The 18,458-nt window shown below is 46.2% G+C and overlaps 1 protein-coding gene and 1 long non-coding RNA gene across 2 annotated transcripts; one reads left to right on the top strand and one right to left on the bottom strand.

Moving 5' to 3' along the window:
- The first annotated feature begins 2,532 nt into the window (after positions 1–2,532).
- Positions 2,533–12,177, top strand: PEX6 (peroxisomal biogenesis factor 6). The gene is made up of 17 exons (XM_075269500.1): positions 2,533–3,879; positions 4,038–4,189; positions 4,382–4,465; positions 6,801–6,894; positions 6,975–7,111; positions 7,177–7,288; positions 7,370–7,578; positions 7,667–7,862; positions 8,164–8,240; positions 8,452–8,575; positions 9,130–9,335; positions 9,518–9,579; positions 9,845–9,953; positions 10,568–10,684; positions 11,180–11,257; positions 11,521–11,660; positions 11,950–12,177. The coding sequence occupies exons 1-17, from the start codon at positions 2,533–2,535 to the stop codon at positions 12,096–12,098; spliced, it is 3,393 nt and encodes a 1,130-aa protein (XP_075125601.1). The 3' UTR covers positions 12,099–12,177.
- Positions 12,178–12,835: 658 nt separating this feature from the next.
- Positions 12,836–18,455, bottom strand: LOC142196549 (uncharacterized). Its single transcript, XR_012715263.1, has 3 exons — positions 18,154–18,455; positions 14,381–14,528; positions 12,836–13,019 (listed from the first exon to the last, which is right to left on the bottom strand). It is a non-coding gene; the product is annotated as an uncharacterized LOC142196549 (long non-coding RNA).
- Between the last annotated feature and the right edge of the window lie 3 nt (positions 18,456–18,458).

Genomic DNA, 18,458 nt, shown 5'->3' with positions numbered 1-18,458 from the left:
TTCTCCCAACCGTCCAAGAGCAGTTTGGCGATCAACAATGCCTTTTCCAGCATGATGGAGCACCTTGCCATAAAGCAAAGGTGATAACTAAATGGCTCAGGGAACAAAACAGAGATTTTGGGTCCATGGCCTGGAAACTCCCCAGATCTTAATCATCAATTGGTCAATCATCAAGAGACGGGTGGACAAACAAAAACCTACAAATTCTGATAAAATGCAAGCATTGATTGTGCAAGAATGGACTGCTATCAGTCAGGATTTGGTCCAGAAGTTGATTGAGAGCATGCCAGGGAGAATTGCAGAGGTCCTGAAGAAGAAGGGGCAACACTGCAAATATTGCAATGCTGCATTAACTCATTCTAACTGTCAATATAAGCTTTTGTTACTCATAATATGATTGCAATTATATTTCTGTATGTGATAAAAAAAAACATCTGACAAACACATAAAAACCAGAGGGCAGCAGATCATGTGAAAATAGAAGATTTGTGTCATTCTCAAAACTTTTGGATAAGACTGTAATCTGCGGCGGACTTGACTCTGACATGTGAACCTAACCTTCCATGTTAACATAGACCCCTTCTTTACTATCAGCGTCACAATTTTTGCATCCATTAAATTTGTGAGTTTTTGGATAGTTTCTGCTTGAGTTTCTTTGCAGGATGTCAGTATTGCCCCCCCACCCCCCCGAGCTGCCATTTTGTTATGATCTGACACTTAAAGGGATTCTATCATTAAAACTCAATTTTTTTCTGCCTACCACGTCGGAATAGCCTTAAGAAAGACTATTCTTCTCCTACTTTTAGATGTCTTCTCCACGCCGCTGTTCGGTATATAATCCGGTTTTCGTTGGTATGCAAATTAGTTCTCTCGCAGCACTGGGGGCGGTCCCCAGCGTGCAAACAGCACTGGAGGCGTCCCCAATGCTGCGAGAGAACTCTCCAGCGCCGCCTCCATCTTCTTCAGGAACGGGTCTTCTTCTGGCGGTGGCTTCAAACTTCTGTGTCTGTGCTAGGAGACGGTATGGGTACACACACAGTTATTGTTAGGGAGCCTTCACACGGAGTTACGCTGCGCTCATTCTGATCGTAAAAACACGTTCAGAATGAGTGCGTAAATAGCAGCTCCCATTGACTTGAATGGGAGCCGGCATACGTGCGCTCCCCATTGAAATCAGTGGGAGGCTTTTTTCCCTATTGCTTTCAATGTATTACGCGCGTAAATATAATTTAGCGGTGCCTGAATGGCCTTTTTAAAGGTTATTCATGCATATGTGGGGCTCTCCCTTTAAAAATGACTTTTCTCAATGACAGAGCCCCTTTAAAAGGATTCTACCATTAAAAATCTTTTTTCTGTCGCTAACACGTCGGAATAGCCTTTAGAAAGGCTATTCGTCTCTTACCTTTAGATGGGATCTCCGCCGCGCCGTTCCTTAGTAATACCGGTTTTTACCGGTATGTAAATTAGTTCTCTGGCAGCGATGGCGGTGGGCCCTAGCGCTGAAAATGCGATGAGGGCGTCCCCACGGCTGCCAGAGAACACGATCCTGCACCGCCTCTATCTTCTGCTGGATCCTCCCCTTCTTTCTTCGGCGGCTTCACCTCTGTCGGCTCTGACACTAGTAGAGCCGACTGTGCATGCGCGGCCATAGTTCCGAGCCGCAGTCGGCTCTACTAGTGTCTCAGTGGCAGAGCCAACTGCGCAGGCGTCAGAAGAAAGAAGGGGAGGATCCAGCAGAAGATAGAGGCGGCGCAGGATCCTGTTCTCGGGCAGCCGTGGGGACGCCCTCATCGCATTTTCAGCGCTGGGGCCCACCCCCATCGCTGCCAGAGAACTAATTTACATACTGGTAAAAACCGGTATTACTAAGGAACGGCGCAGCAGAGATCCCATCTAAAGGTAAGAGACAAATAGCCTTTCTAAAGGCTATTCCGACGTGTTAGCCACAGAAAAAAGATTTTTAATGGTAGAATCCCTTTAATACTGTGGGGCAGTTGGAGGGGACATTATAATGTGGGGACATATAGTGTCTGGGTGACTGTAGGAGGATTATACTGTGTGGGGGGGTATACGGAAAATGAATGAGAATGGGCGGAGTCAACTTAAAAGCGGGCGGGGCTAAATTTGCAGCTGCGCGCAATGCGCACCGCAGATTTTATCTCTCTTTCTGTTCTTCAAAAGTTGGTCGGTATGACTGTGTGGCCCCAGCCTGACAATCTGGAATGAACCTACAAGTGCTACATTTCTCTGTGGATTCTGCACATTTCATTGTTGCCATAGTAATGATTGTGGTGAAATTCCACAATAAATACACCTAGTGTGAATATAGGCCAAGGAATAGGCCCCCATGGTCAAGGAGAATGAGCCCCGCCCATAATGGTTGCGTAATCACAGGGAAGCCCCGCCCACGAGCAATGTATTATAGCTTCATGAGGTCTGCTGGGCTACACAAACATGGCCGGCATGTAGCCTGTCACGACGTCATTATAAGGCGCCGATTCCGGTTGTAGTTTGATCCCGGAAGTGTCCGGTATGGCTGATTCCCGGTGTCCGGGGGGCCCTCTGCTGTTCGTTCGGACCAGGGGCCCCCTGACCCCGCGGCGCTTCCTGCTCAGCTCGCCCCCGGCCCTGGATTGGGTTCTGCTGGGGGTGCCGAGCCGCAGGACGCCGACTCCCCGGGGACCACTGCTTGTCCGCCGGGGGGAGGTGCTGCCAGAGACCGGAGCCGTGATACTAGACACCCGGCCCACCCTCCAGGGCATCCTGGGGCCAAACACTCGCATCAGCCGCATAGAAGTGAAGGGGGGCAACATGGGGGGAAGAGGGGGGTCCCAAAATAGTGAGGAGAATGAAGGGGGTGCCCAGAGGGGTCAGAAATATGAGGGGGGCACCTGGGGAGTGCATGAGAAAGAGGGGCCACAGGAGAAAGACCGGGGACACTGGGGTAAACATAACAAAAATGGGGGGCCACTGGGAAGACAGCAGGTGGAGGAAGGGGAACCCCTGGAAAATCAACGTGGGGAGACGGAGGGAACCACTGGAGATCTGTGGGAGGAAGAGAGGGGGCCTTCAGGAGGACTGCAGGAAAGGGGCCCCCCAGGAGATCTTCAGGAGGAGGAAGGGGGGACCCCAGGAGATCTCTGGGAAGAAGAGAGGGAACCATTGGGAGAACTGCAGGTAGAGGAAGGGGGGCCCCCGAGAGGTCAGTGGGAAGAGGAGAGGGGCCATCTGGCAAGACTACAGGAGGAGGGCACGAGGTCCCTGATAGATAAGCAAGAGGATAAGAGGGGAACCCTGGGAGGACTGCGAGAGGAGGAAGGGGGATCCCAGGGAAGTCACATTGGAGCTCCTTCCTCGGACAGTCTGGTTACGGACAGTTCTGTCAGTTTTCTGGACGGCGCTGCAGTCACCCCTGATCTCCGTTCTCCACTGGTATCCAGTTTTGCTCGGACCCCACTTCCACTGAAGCTCCGTGTAGCCCCGATTGATGCTGAGTCACTGGTCCGGGCCGGGAGGCTGCAGGAAGTTGGGGGCCCTGTGGATCGGAGCTCTGCCTTATGGGTCAGCAGGAAGCAGCTGCGGGCACTGGGCTTGTACCACCGGGAGTGGGTGTGGGTGTCTCTACCACAGGACAGGAGCACCACAAGGAAGACTCCAGCACAGGCTAACAGGGGCCGGCACTTGGCGATGATAGTGGCCGCAGAGCTCTGGTTGGGGCATCCACACAAGTACAATCACCTGCTGAGTAATCCCTGCCTGGCATCGAGAGATGAGCCCACCTATCCCGGGAGTGTGGCAGCTGGCACCGCCGTCATATCTGCCACTCTCGCCTTCAACCTGACTTCTGGTACTAGCTCTGTCAGTGAGGTCCTGATACAGGTGAGCACTGGACTGAGCTCACCACATGGATGGATATAATCAGGATGGTGCCTCATGTCCACATAACTGTCCACATACCAGGAATGAACCTGAGATACGTAATAATCCCACACGTTATTCACCTTTACTGATCCCTCTTGTTCTTTCCTCCATGACAGCGGTTCAGCACCGAGCCCACACAGGAAGGTCGATCTGCTCTAGTGGAGCCTCCGATTGCCAAGTTGGCTCACGTAGCTGTGGTGAAGTCTCCGGCTTACAGTAGTGACGCTACGTTCCAGCAAGCGTTGTGTCAGCACTTCCAGACACCCAGGTCAGCCCCTGCACGGTTATACATCATATACCTGGAATGTCAACCCAAGGCCCTTTCCTTTACCGGCATCTCAGACATATGGCGAAAATTTGTATTGTAGATTCTTACCTAATATTTCCGGGGCCCGGACCCTGTTCTTATTGTTCATGCTGGTCGTCTTTTCCTGCTCAGTAATGGTTTCTCTTTGTTTAGGGCCATTCAGGTCGGTGATGTCCTGTGCGTCTCCTGTCTCTCACATTCTGAATTTCAGATCAACAAGTCACAGATCCCAGTAAGGTTGGTAAGGCTGGGTTCACACTACTATTTATGAAAATAATGGACATTAACCCCTTCCCGACATTTGCCGTAATAGTACACTGGATGCCGGGTGTTTAACTATGGCGGTCGCCGGGAAGTCAAAGCTGACTGAGGCGCCATTTTGCCAGTGATCGCCGGCACCTGGAGCAAGCTCCAGGCCCGACGTCACGTTGGCATGACAGCCGGGAGCCTTGTAAAGGAATAAAGCAGCCTGCAAAAGAAATGACGATTTTTTGCAATGCATTAGCATTGTAATGCATTACATTAGTGATCAGACCCCCTGGGGTTCAAGACCCCTGAGGGGGGGGTGTCTAATAAATATAAAAAAAGTATTACAAATTCAAAGCACCTACCTTTCCCTAGAACACATATAAAAATACTCAAATACTGTGAAACACCTACACATTAGGTATCCCTGTGTCCGAAAACGCCAAATCTATAAAAATATTTTTCCTGTACAGTAGCGGGAAAAAAGTCAAAAGTGCCAAACCACCATTTTTTCACAGTTTTGCCTGACATAAATTTGAATAGAAAAATGATCAAAGCAATAAACGTTCCCCAAAATGGTAGAACTAAAAATACACTCGGCCCCGCAAAGAAAGACGCCCTATGCCCCTGTACACGGACGTATAAAAAAGTTACAGGTGTCAGAATATGGCGACTTTTAGAAGAAAAAAAAATTTGGCATAGTTTTGGATTTTTGTTAAGGGGTTAAAATGTAAATAAAACCATAGAAATTTGGTATCTCCAGAATCGTACCGAAACACAGAATACAGGTGACATGTTATTTTGGCTGCACAGTGAACGCGGTAAAAACGAAGCCCGTAAGAAAATCGCACAAAAGTACTTTTTCTTTAAATCCCCATTCTGAATTTTTTCCCCTGCTTCCCAGGACATTGTACAGAATAAATAATGGTGGCATCATGAAGAAAAATTTGTCTCACAAACATTAAGACCTCATATGGCTCTGGGAGCGGAGAAATAAAAAAAGTTATGGGGTTTGGAAGGGGGGGGGGGGTTAAAAACGAAAATCAAAAAATGCCGTCGGCGGGAAGAGGTTAAATGGTACCTGAGTTTTCATGAAAAGTTGAAATATCTGCAGGGTCTCAATGGGTCAGTGTTTTTTACAACTGTATAAGTCTTCTTCAAACATGGTCAAACATCAGTTTTCTGCTGCCAATAGCCTTAGTCAGGCTGCAGCACATTTGACATTGGCCCCTGAGGCTATAGGCGTGTATAATAAGGGTAAGTTCACTGAGTTTTTTTGGTCAGGATTTTGAGACTGTATCCGCCTCAAAATTCTGACCAAAAAGACGGCTCCCATTGAAATCAATGGGAGCCGCTCAGGAGTTTTTTCCAGGAGCCGTTTCTTCCGACTCCTGGAAAAAAGAAGCAAGGTGCTCATTCTTCAGGCCGAGTCACCTCACGATTCGACCTGAAGACACTCCCTCCTCCGGACTAGCCCATTCATTGGGCCTAATCCGGAGCAGAGCGCGCGACTTGATGCCAGTGCAGTGTACAGCTTTTGGTCCAGAACCTGAGGCGGCCTCCGCCTCAGGTTCCGGACCAAAAACCTCTGTGTGAACTTACCCTCAGGAGCAGACTGCCCCTTCCCAATCCATTATAATCACTACTGGTTTATCTACATGTAATTCTGCCCGGAATAACTGTAAAATAGCAAAAAATAGTTGAGAAAGGCCCAAGTGATGGTAATTTAGGAGGCCCAAGGAGACTGGATTGCAGGCATAACACAGGAAAAGAGCAATCTATGAGCACAGTCAGGAAAGCTGCTGCAGTCTGTGAATAATATCCGACTGTAACCACAAAATCAGCCAGAAGTAAATACTAGTACAGTAAAGACCATTGTAAGATAAGAGATTTGCAGAATGTTCATTCCTTTGCACAGAGCCAGCAGTTTGCAGATTTGTGAGTCTGTGAAGAGAATCAGCCCCTCCCCTCTCCATTCACTGTGTGAAGACAGAACAGACTCTCCCCCTTCACTCAATGTGCAGATGTCTTGCTTTTGGATGGTATTTATCAATGGAACTTGGCTAGCACCAGGGAGTGAACTGAAGGGAGATAGCCAAAAATGAGGAGGGTCGTGAGGTGGACCTCTGCTTCTGACCCCTTCATTTTCCTGACACTTTCCACCGCTCTGAATGTGTCAGGATGGAACAGTCCCTTAGTACTCGCGTATTGACATGTATATCAGCCTGGTCTGTGAGTGTAAGTCATGACATATATGTATACCTGGATCTATGGTTGCACATGCGTTCACATGTATGAAGTCTTCCCTTCCCATATCTTTCTCCAGGTGTCCTGACCTCTACTTTAAGGTGCAGAAAATCGAGGGAGAGCAAGACAGTGAGGGCTACGTGGCCAGCGCCAGCCATACCACCCTCTATCAGGTTATAATACACATAGCACATGTGTCGTCTCTGTCTATGATCTCCCGTGTCCTCACAATGGCCTCTGTGTCATATGACAGGTGGGCACCGTATGTAGCTTTGTCCCCTCTTTTCCATCCCGGGATGGTCACGTGTTCTGGAGTAGTTTATACCCGGCCGGCCTGTCGCACACAGTGGATGACATCTGTCGGATACTCCTGCCTCATGTGCAGAGCATGTAAGTTGTCATACCCTGAGACCCCAGCTCTAGCCGCTGTTCTCCTTACACTGTTCTCTTCCCAGGAGCGATGTCCTTAGGGTCGGAGGTCGCCTTCTTCTAACTGGTCCTAAAGGCAGTGGTAAAACAACGGTGGTGCGAGCTGCATGCAGCCGGCTGAATTTACACCTGTATCAGGTTGGTATTCTGCATCTTTTTGGGGACACTTGGCAACATCTTCAGAACTTGCCTGTGGGACTCGCCTTGTGATTTTTTCAGGTGGAGTGTGCAAGACTTTGCCGGGACAGCAGCGCCAGCAGCATCTCACGTCTATGCTCCGTCTTCTCTAATGCCCAAGACTGCCGACCCTGCATCCTGCTGCTATGTCACTTGGATCTGCTGGGGAAGGACAGAGATGGGTCTGGAGAGGACACAAGAGTCGTCTCTGCTCTGTGCAGTCTCCTGCTCGAGACTAGTCACACAAATCGGTATCTGCCGTCCCTCTGTATGATAGCGGTGAATGCACTCTCTTTCGCTTCAGTGGTCACAATGGTCATACAGGCTGTCTCTTTGCAGGGAGCCGCCATTCCTAGTGGTAGCCACTACGTCTCGAGCACAAGAGGTCCCTCTGGATCTCCAGTCCTGCTTCCTACATGAGGTTTCCCTGACTGCCCCGACAGAAGAGCAGCGGCTGTCCCTCCTCACTGTACTGACCGCTCCGCTCCCACTCAGCAGAGATGTGGACCTCTCTCACCTGGCGCGCAGGACTGCGGTGAGAATATCACAAATGGTCATTGACTTATTTTACAGCTTGGTCTGATCAGTAAGGAGGTGGCGCCCCCTATTGTAGGAGCCTGGACTGGTGTAGATGGAAACCTCACAGATATAGAGGAGCTGAGTTTGTCATTTATCTTACCCTTTTGCCTGCCGGCTATAGCTGTGGCTTTACCTGGAAACTGATGTAGTGTAGCGAGTCGGCTCTGCTACATCAGTGTATATGTGACCTGCCTCTAAGAGTTCACAATGACATCGGGGGAAGCCGTGAACGTGACTCGTCCTTGTGTCTTCTCCAGGGTTTTGTGGTTGGGGATCTCTGTGCGTTGCTGTCAAGAGCCGGGCGCATCTCCTGCACCAGAATCCGTAATTCCTGGTTAGTTTCCCCTCCACATATTGATAGTATATTCAGGATTTCATCATCTGTTGCTTTTACTGTTTTTGCCCCCTCGGCCAGGCCTTTTCCACTTGGCCCAGACCCTACCCCTGTCACCTTGACTCGTTCCTCCTCCTTTACCTGGTTTCATCTCTTTTCTCCCTCTTTTTTTGGTCTTGCTCCCATGTTATAACTCTGCTTGTCCTTGTAGTGCACTCTCAGAAGAGGATGAAGAAGGCCTCTTGGCTGCTGGCTTCCCCGTCACATCTCAGGATTTGGATTGTGCTCTTACTGAACTGCAGGAGGCTCATTCAGAAGCCATTGGTGCCCCTAAGGTGAGTCCAGGCTGCGGCACCTACAAATAGTTGACTCCCAAGGATAGAACAGGGGACACAATGCATCTTCCTGTTAACATCCTAAATGCCCCTAGCTACAGATGACACCAGCCCTGACCAGGGCAATCCAGCACCAGAATCTAGACCTTACTAAGTCGACACTTACAGGTCTGTTTGCGGTGCACATGTCCAGAAAAATGATACTATTGGCATCAGTGCAGTCTGTGTTTTTCGTGGGCTCATACACTTGAATGAATGGACTGAGCCTCGAATGGGATCGGATTCATAATTTGCACCTCATTTCTATGGCCTGGATACTGATCTGTGTAACCCTATGGCCATAGAAATGAATGGATTAATATACCACCAGTGGATCCATAAATACGCTAGCTGTATCAATGTATGCCAACAATATAGGTGTAGTAGTAGAGCGCCACCTTACCCCAACCAGCCTCGGTATCCTGCGTCACATTACACAAGGACAGATGCTAAGTGACTGACTCCCCCACAATAGACTGATGCGCTGTTTAGGTCTGATGTCTCTGTTCCCCCAGGTTCCCTGTGTGCACTGGACGGATGTGGGTGGACTAGAGGATGCTAAGCGTCAGCTCTTGGACACAGTGCAGTTTCCCCTTGAACACCCTGAGATGCTGGCCTTGGGGCTTAGTAGGTCGGGGATTTTGCTTTACGGTCCTCCAGGAACAGGAAAAACCTTGCTGGCCAAAGCTGTTGCTACAGAATGTGCCATGACCTTCCTCAGGTACTGCTGCATTTTTGTGGTGGGTTCTGTGCAGTGGGAACACGGCTTTAGTGTGGAGCTCCATCATACCGCTTATGAAGTCATTATTCATTAGATAAGGGGTTATGTTGGAGGTTTCTAGTTATTGTAGTGCACCTGGACATGTCTGCTCCTTGGTTTTCAGGATTTTGTTCTTCTTGCAGTGTTAAGGGACCAGAATTAATTAACATGTATGTCGGACAAAGTGAAGAGAACGTCCGAGAAGGTGAGAGAAGCGACAGACCCCGAATCCTCCGCCTGTGCTCTCCTCATTGTCCTCTGTCCCTGTACACTGTCTCCTAAATCTCTGCCCATTGTCCTGTCTCTGTTCTCTCTTTCCTGTGCTCACCCTCCTCACCGTGCCTGTCATACCTGTGCTGTCATGCCTGTGCTTCACCCTCCTCGCCGTGTCTGTCATGCCTGTGCTTCACCCTCCTCGCCGTGTCTATCATGCCTGTGCTCGCCCTGTCCTCATATTCCTCTCTCTACAGTCTTTGCCCGGGCTCAAGCAGCTTCTCCTTGCATTATATTCTTTGATGAGTTGGACTCATTGGCGCCAAACAGAGGGAGAAGTGGGGACTCAGGAGGTGTGATGGATCGGTGAGATGAGTTATATAGATAGATATGTGTCTATGTAATATATACACACACATTCACAGCAGTATTAATCCTGCCCTCACCTATTTATATTATTTGACATCCCCTCTAAAGCCATGCTTGTGGTGAGATGACTCAGTCTACACAGTGCAGCGGGACTAGAGGTATAGAGCCCAGGATGAGAGACTTGTGTTAGGAAGAGGGTTAATGTCTTAAAGATTCTCCTATAAGTGTAAGATGAAGCCCCCTAATGACCCCGACTGCACTATGCCTGATCTGTAATCTTCACCGCTGCACTGTATTGCCTGAGTCGTGACACATCCACATGCTGACATCCATGTCCTCCTATACTATATATGTATTGAATCTTCTGCTAACACTTGTGGACTTTTCCCTTTCCCATAACACTATTGACCACCGTAAGACCATATAGAATGTGTCCTCACCCAGTACAGTCTCCAGGGTGTGGGGACATGTCTGCCAAGTGTCCTTATCCTGGTATCCCTACACTTAGAACCTATGAGTATCAGGCTATGCCTATAACCCCAACTCCGGTCCACAATGCCCCCGTGCACCTCCAGACCCCTTACTCCTTCTATATGTGACTCTGTCCATAGGGTGGTGTCCCAGCTGCTGGCTGAGATGGACGGGCTTCACTCCTCTAGTGATGTGTTTGTTATCGGAGCCACAAATCGTCCTGATCTGCTGGATCCCGCTCTGCTCCGGCCTGGGAGGTAACCATGTTGTGTCTGTTCCCCTCAGGGGCCACTATCAGGGCGCTGTATGTTTAGGTGGCGCCTTGTTATGTCCTCACCTTCTCCTGATCTTCCTGCTGCACCCATCTGGGTATTGTGCTTGCTCTGGAGTTGTCATGGTAACATTAACCTACTCAGTTTTTGGTAGATGAACTTCCTGTCATGTGATCTTCACCTGTGAGAACAAATTCAGAAATTTAAAGGTGACATGATGGGAAGTACATGCCCAGAAGACTGAAAGACCAAGAGCGAGGTGGGGGCCAGGCTCTTGTATGTAGTCAGGGTGTGGGGGATGTGCTGGGACCCCTGACTGCTACTGTACTAATGGAGGAGTCCTCACTTCCCTGTTTACTATGATGTTTAGTAGAACCATTAGTCCATACCTTTCTGTTAACTAGAGAGATGTCACATTGAGGATATTGGGGGAGGGGTATGCCATCTGGTCTTCATCTCTCCTCTCTGTTTGCCCCTCAGATTTGATAAGCTGGTGTATGTTGGATTAAATGAAAACCGAGACTCCCAACTGAAGGTCCTGGAAGCCATAACACGCAAGTGAGTAGTTCCCTTTCCCCCTTCCCCCATCATGTGGAGCCCCCCGATCCCAGACAGGTCACCTGCACCAGGGAAAGTGGAAGCCATAATGTGCAGGTGGGTCGTCTCCCATTACATGGATCTCCAGGCTAGTCACTAGAGTATCGCTGTACGGGGAGTCTGGTGTCATACTGGAGCCCTATCATGTGACTCCAGGTTTTGGGGTTCCGGCAGTGATGCCTGGTGAGGGGTCTCCACTTATGGATCTTTCTCCGCTCTGGCAGATTCTCTCTGGACCCCGCAGTGGACCTGTCTCATGTCTTACAGTTCTGTCCTGCGGCCCTGACCGGGGCCGACCTCTACGCTCTGTGTGCTGATGCCATGATGAGCGCCATCAAAGAGAAGGTGCAGCGCCTACAGGAAGGTGAGGATGTGGCGGAGGGAGGGCCAGGGCTATGGGGGGTGTCACTCAACATTATGGGGGAGCCAGAGTCAGAAAGTAAGAGGGAAGGGTGGTGAGAGGTTAAAGGGGTATTCTGACCTTAGCAGAGAGACGTGCAGCATATCCTCACCTTGGGATTGCTTAGTTACTTGCACTCCCATCTACACCACGCCCCTTCTCCCTCCTGTTTGTGGGCAGACCGGGCTGATACAACACTCAGCTGTGTGAGCAGGGCGAGGTCAGGTTTACTAATCCTCACATCTCCTTCCAGGTACGGATGAACCAGTGCCAGAGCTCGTCCTTCGTCTGGAGCATTTGCTGCGAGCAGCGGAGCGTCTTCAGCCGTCTGTGTCACAGAAAGAGCTGCAGCGATATGAGAGGATTCACCGGCAGTTCTCCATGTCCGGTGATGATGTATAAAATAATAAGTGTAAAATAGTACCAGGGGGAGGGGGTGTACCCTGTGCCCCAGAGGACGAATAAAGATGGAGGCGCCGTGCGCCCATTACCTCTCTAGGTGAAAAGTGTATGTGATTGTGTCATCTACTCTAGTCACATCTAGAGCTGCAGTCAAAGTTCTGCTGTTACGCCATACATAATACTCTAGTGCCTTTCAGAGTTGCGGTTTCTGAAGTCCTACAATGTGTTATACTCCAGTTACAGCTAGAGCTGCGGTCACTGTTTTGTTTTTTTCCTGTAGTGGTAGGAATACATGGTAGAGATGTAGAGGCCCAGCACATACCAGTGAAACGACCGTCTAAAGGCTCCCCCACCCCTCTAGAGTGGCCCTCCGTGGTATCCCCCTCCTCCGAGTGACCCTCTTAGACACTCCTCCCACTACAGCAACCCATTTGTATCATGCATCTCATCAGATCAATCTTCTGAGACTCCTCCCACTGAGGGCTGCCCTTTGTGAGCCTCCTCCCACTGAGGGCTACCCATTGTGAGACTCCTCCCACTGTGGACTACCCTTTGTGAGACTCCTCCTACCTTCACATGCCGTCTTTGATGCTCCTCCCACTAGAGTAACCCTTTGTATGATGCTCCTTATTAGAGCAACTTCTTTATGAGACTCCTCCCACCATGACAGCCTTCTGTCAGGCTCCTCCCACCAGACTATGCCCCTTCAGGGGTACAGTAATGACTCAGGCTGTGTGTACATACAATCAGACTGTATTGTAGGTTCAGACATGGGCTGGGCACTTATGGTAGTCCAGACTGCCGGCTGCCTTGTCCACATTCCCTTAGTCTTCTCGTCTTCGTGACTGGTGGCAGCTCCAGACGTCTCCCCTTGGCCTGGCCAGCACTTCTTCTGGAAAATGGGGGGACCGGGCACTCACTCTGCAAAGACATGCGGTACTCTGAGAACAGGCACATGGCGACTTCACACCCTAGAAACAGCTAGGCATCCTATGTGGGGCCAATCCAACCCCCCAGCAGAGAGCTGCAGTTATATAAGTGGTCGCCCTCTGGTGGTGGTTGTGGGCGCTACCCTATGAAGATTAAATCAGACAATTGGTGGTGAATGAGGACGATCATGAAAGATTCACAGTACGGAGAATCCCTCATCATGGCCGCCTCTGTTAGCTACAAACCAACGCCCACAGTACAGATGTATATGGTAATAAGGGGCTTCCCTCTGTGCTGATTGGCCAGGAGGGATCACATGACCACAAGAAAAGAAAAACACTCCAACTCCTAGGATCCCTTCTAACTCGAGACTGGAATTATTAACCCTCTGCTGTCTGAATACCAGGGCAGCAGCAACAGTCTGGGCCGGGCTGTTTTGCATTTGTGGGTGGAGTGTTGCAGTAAAAGGCGGAGTGGTGTGTAAATTATGGGTAGGGCTAAGTTGCAGTAGTGGGTGGGGCTGTGTTGAAGTAGAAACTACTCTAGAGACTACTAGGGCACAACCATCATTGTAAGCCGCCATTCTTTACACTGCAGGCTGCATCAAGAGAACTGGAAATACAGATGTGCCTGATTTTAGGCCTGAACAACTTCTGGTATAAGCGAGACCCCAAATCCAAGATTCACCTGCCTAATACTAGCAGAGTTACCCCCTACACCTTAATGGTGAGATCCCCGTTATTGACTGCACTGGTTAGACACCAGCTGGGGGCGCACTGCAGATGAAGCCTTCTATGGGGAACTTGTTCAGCTTCCTGATGGGCCCTATTATAGGTTATTAGGGTCTGTCAGGGGGCCACAGGGGTCATATGATGGAGCTGATTCAGTATAGCCTTCTATTGTAAATCCTGACTGTGCCGCCACCACTAGGGGGAGCTCTCTGTATATAATTTAGGCTCTGTTCACACTACTGGGTGCTGTACATGATCCATCAAAAATATAGCATGTTGTACTATCTGACGGATCAGAACACAGCTCCATTTTCAGACTCAACTCGAAAAAAAAGGATCCCACATTGATGCTGACTTGGACTCTGTGCAGTTGTGTGAATAAGGCCTTATATATGGATCTTGGAGATCACACGGTATACAGCATGGCTTCTATTGCACAGCAGTAGCTATGGATGAAGGGTCGCCCCCTATATCTATGATGGGAATTATTAGTGCAGTGTACTGGTCCCGCTGATCACAACTGGAGGTCTGGTGCTGTAACAACCTGGTAAGAATAGGTGGAGATGTATCAGATGTTCAATGTTTCTCCCCACATTCCCTCCCCACTTTTACTCTATTTACCGCTTACGTGGCCTTTGCAACTTTGGTGCGTTTCATCCTCTTCCTCCTCATAAGGGTGACCTGAGGTCTTTTTAATCCAGCAATGAAGAGAAGAAGCCGGGGACGGGATTTGGTGAGCCAGCTCCTTAGGAGAGTCCCTTTAGGTAACCTGCGAAATGGGGACAATAAAAAATCAACGGGGGTCATTCGCAATATATGAAGACCCTTAGGGCTCGTTCCCACAATGTAACGCGTCGCTCATTCTGACACGTGTCAGAATCAGCGCTTCAAAACAGAATCCCATTGACTTCAATGGGTTCCGTTTAATGCGCATAACACATTGAAATCAATGGGTTAAAAAGCATCCCATTGATTTCAATGTGTAGCGCGCGTAGGACGGAACCCATTGAAGTCAATGGGATTCTGTTTTGAAGCGCTGATTCTGACACGTGTATACATGTCAGAATGAGCGACGTGTTACATTGTGGGAACGAGCCCTTAAAGGGGCAGCAACAGATTAGATGGAAGGTGTAAAGACAGCGCACCCTCCAAGTATGGTCATGGCTGGTATTGCAGCTCAACTTAGAGCGCCAGACACCTGGAGGAATCTGAATATCTATATGTCACCTACTATACTCCATCAGCCTACTATTGTACCTTGTGCTCTGACCCATCAAGACCTGGACTAACCAAGATCCGTGCAGGTGTCCAGTGGTGTCCGGCGTAAGACGACCCTGTCACCATCACTCACTCACATCCTTACGCTTGCTCATTTCTTTTGCTTCAAGACATCAAAAAATGACCATTGCATAATATATCCGACCCCAGGCTGCGCCATTGTCACCAGATATCCAGTGCTCTGGCTGATCAGCGCAGGCCCATGTCTGTATATATACTATATAATACTATCACACATATCACAGGGCCCTACAGCGAGCTAAACTAAGGGTAAGGGGCCGTATTAATATGGTGCTCACCCTGAACGTCATGGCGCTGTGACCATCAATCTAAATGAATGGATATGTTGGAGTGAAATGTGCTAAAAGTTTCTGATCTCTAGATTTCACTCCCTTTACTCCCATCTGGTTTTGGGCCCAAAATCTGAAATGTATAAACACGGCCTAAATGTGGGCCGCAGCCCAACCGCCCAGGAAAGGAGATTCATCTGGTGTGCCTGTGACCGGAATGGACTATTATCACTAATACACCCCGAAATGTCACAGAGTATCAAGAATTCATATCATACACCCCAATATATAACTCTGTATATGTGTATATGTCATGTCACATGGATTATTATCAATAATTATTAGACCTCAATATGTCACATGTAGTATTATTATTAATTACATACAAATATGTAATACAGAATATTATTACACCCCAATATATATAATGGATTATTATCAATCATTATTACACACACATGGAGTATAATCAATAATAAAAACATCCCAATAGGTCACATGGATTAGTTATGTATGTTACAGTAACACATATGTAGTATGGAGTATTATTGCACCCCAATATGTAATGTGGATTATTATTATAAAATAATTCCTCCAATATGTAACATGGATAAATATTAATAATTATTACACCCCAATATGCAATATGTAACATGGATTATTATCCAGAATTTGACACCCAAATATGTAAAATATAGTATTAATAATAATTATTAAACCCTATTATATAACATGAATTATTATTATTAACCATTACACCCCAAAACATGGATTAATATAAATAAATATTACACCCCAATCTCTAACATGTTTTATCAATAATTATTATACCTATTTATTATTATACCTCAATATGTAACACAGATTATTATCTATAACTACACCCTAAAATGTTACCTGAATTATAATAAATTATTATTATGCCCCAATATAGAACATGCATTTTTATGAATAATCACACTCTAATATGTAAAATGGATTATTTCCAAGAATTATTACACCCCAATATATAACATAGGTTTTTATCAATAATTATTATACCCCAACACGAAACATGGATTATTATCAATAATAATTATACCCAAAATGTAAAACGGAGTATTATAAACAATAATATCAGCCCGATATGTAACATGGATTAGCGTTACTAATTATTAAACCCCAATATGTAACATGAATTATTGCTACTAATTATTACGGTACATGGTGATAGCTCCCCCATATACAACATGGACTATCATTGATTATTATACCCCAATTTGTTACATGGATTATTATCACGGATTATTACACCCCAGTATGATAAATGGATTACTATTACACCCCAATGTGTTATGTGCATAGTTATTAATACTTATTACTCCCCAAATGTAAAGCACCATGGAATTAATGGTGCTATATAAATAAACAATAATAATTACTCTCTAATATGTTACATTCATATTTATGAAGAATTACTAAATCTCAATATTTTACATTGATCATCAAAAATTATGTCCCAATATGTTATATCAATTATTAGCAATAATTATTACACCCCTAATGTTACATGGATTAGCAATAATAATTACTCCCCAATATATTATATGGATTCTTATTACTCCCCAATATATTATATAGATTCTTATTACTCCCCAATATATTATATGGATTCTTATTACACCACAATATATTATATGGATTATTATTACACCCCAATATATTATATGGATTATTATTACACCCCAATATATTATATAATTATTACACCCCAATATATTATATGGATTATTATTACTCCCCAATATATTATAGATTATTATTACTCCCCAATATATTATATGGGTTATTATTACTCCCCAATATATTATATGGATTATTATTACACCCCAATATACTGTATAACATGGATTCTTATTACACCCCAATATATAACATGGATTATTATTAAACCCCAATACATTATATGGATTATTATTACACCCCAATATATTATATGGATTATTATTACACCCCAATATATTATATGGATTCTTATTACACCCCAATATATAACATGGATTATTATTACTCCCCAATATATTATATATATTATTATTACTCCCCAATATATTATATGGATTCTTATTACACCCCAATATATTATATGGATTATTATTAAACCCCAATATATTATATGGATTCTTATTACACCCCAATATATAACATGGATTATTATTACTCCCCAATATATTATATATATTATTATTACTCCCCAATATATTATATGGATTCTTATTACTCCCCAATATATTATATGGATTCTTATTACACCCCAATATATTATATGGATTATTATTAAACCCCAATATATTATATGGATTATTATTACTCCCCAATATATTATATGGATTCTTATTACTCCCCAATATATTATATGGATTATTATTACTCCCCAATATATTATATGAATTATTATTACACCCCAATATATAACATGGATTATTAGTAATTATTACTCCCCAGTATATTACATGGATTATTATCAGTAGTTATTACACTCTAATATGTAACATGGATTATTGTTAATGATTATTACACATCAATACGTAACACACACTATCACTAATTATTACATGGCATTATGTTACATGGATCATTAGAATTGTTTCCCCTGAGGTAACAAGTAATATTAATTATTACACCCCAATATGCCACCAGGACTATCATTGATTATTACACTTCAATATGTTAAATGGCTTCATAACACTAATTATTACACCCTTGCTATGTATCATGGATTACAGTCATTGTCCTCTTAAGGCCTGATGCGTTTATGCCCCCTCTGGGCCTTGCAGTGACACTTACCAGTTGGATCCACACATTGGGTTCCTGTCGTTGCTCCCGGCTGTCTCTGATCCTCATCTCTCAGTTCTGTCACTAGAAGCTTCAGCCGGACAATGACACGTAGGTCAGGACCTCACCCGGCCTGTCCACTCAGCACAAGCTCACACCAATCCCAAAGGCTGAGCTCTCCTCCATGTGTGCAGTGTATACAGCCCTTGTGTCCTGTATAGATGGTATATTGGTGGTGTTATATCATGTGCTGGATATCATGTGTGTCTATTGATATTTCCATGTGTGCAGTGTATACGGGTCTCATGTCCTGTATA

Source organism: Leptodactylus fuscus, chromosome 3, assembly GCF_031893055.1.
Source record: "Leptodactylus fuscus isolate aLepFus1 chromosome 3, aLepFus1.hap2, whole genome shotgun sequence".
NCBI classification, from domain to species: Eukaryota; Metazoa; Chordata; class Amphibia; order Anura; family Leptodactylidae; genus Leptodactylus; species Leptodactylus fuscus.
The sequence above is the reverse complement of the archived record's forward strand: the minus strand, read 5'-3'. Positions and strand labels throughout refer to the sequence as shown.

What these genes read in the sequence shown, in the direction of transcription:
- PEX6 (XM_075269500.1), top strand. Translation starts at nt 2,533, where the DNA reads ATGGCTGATTCCCGGTGTCCGGGGGGCCCTCTGCTGTTCGTTCGGACC. An exon ending in GCCATACCACCCTCTATCAG is followed by an intron (nt 6,895 to 6,974) that starts GTTATAATACAC and finishes GTCATATGACAG; the next exon opens with GTGGGCACCGTATGTAGCTT. An exon ending in CTGCCTCATGTGCAGAGCAT is followed by an intron (nt 7,112 to 7,176) that starts GTAAGTTGTCAT and finishes TTCTCTTCCCAG; the next exon opens with GAGCGATGTCCTTAGGGTCG.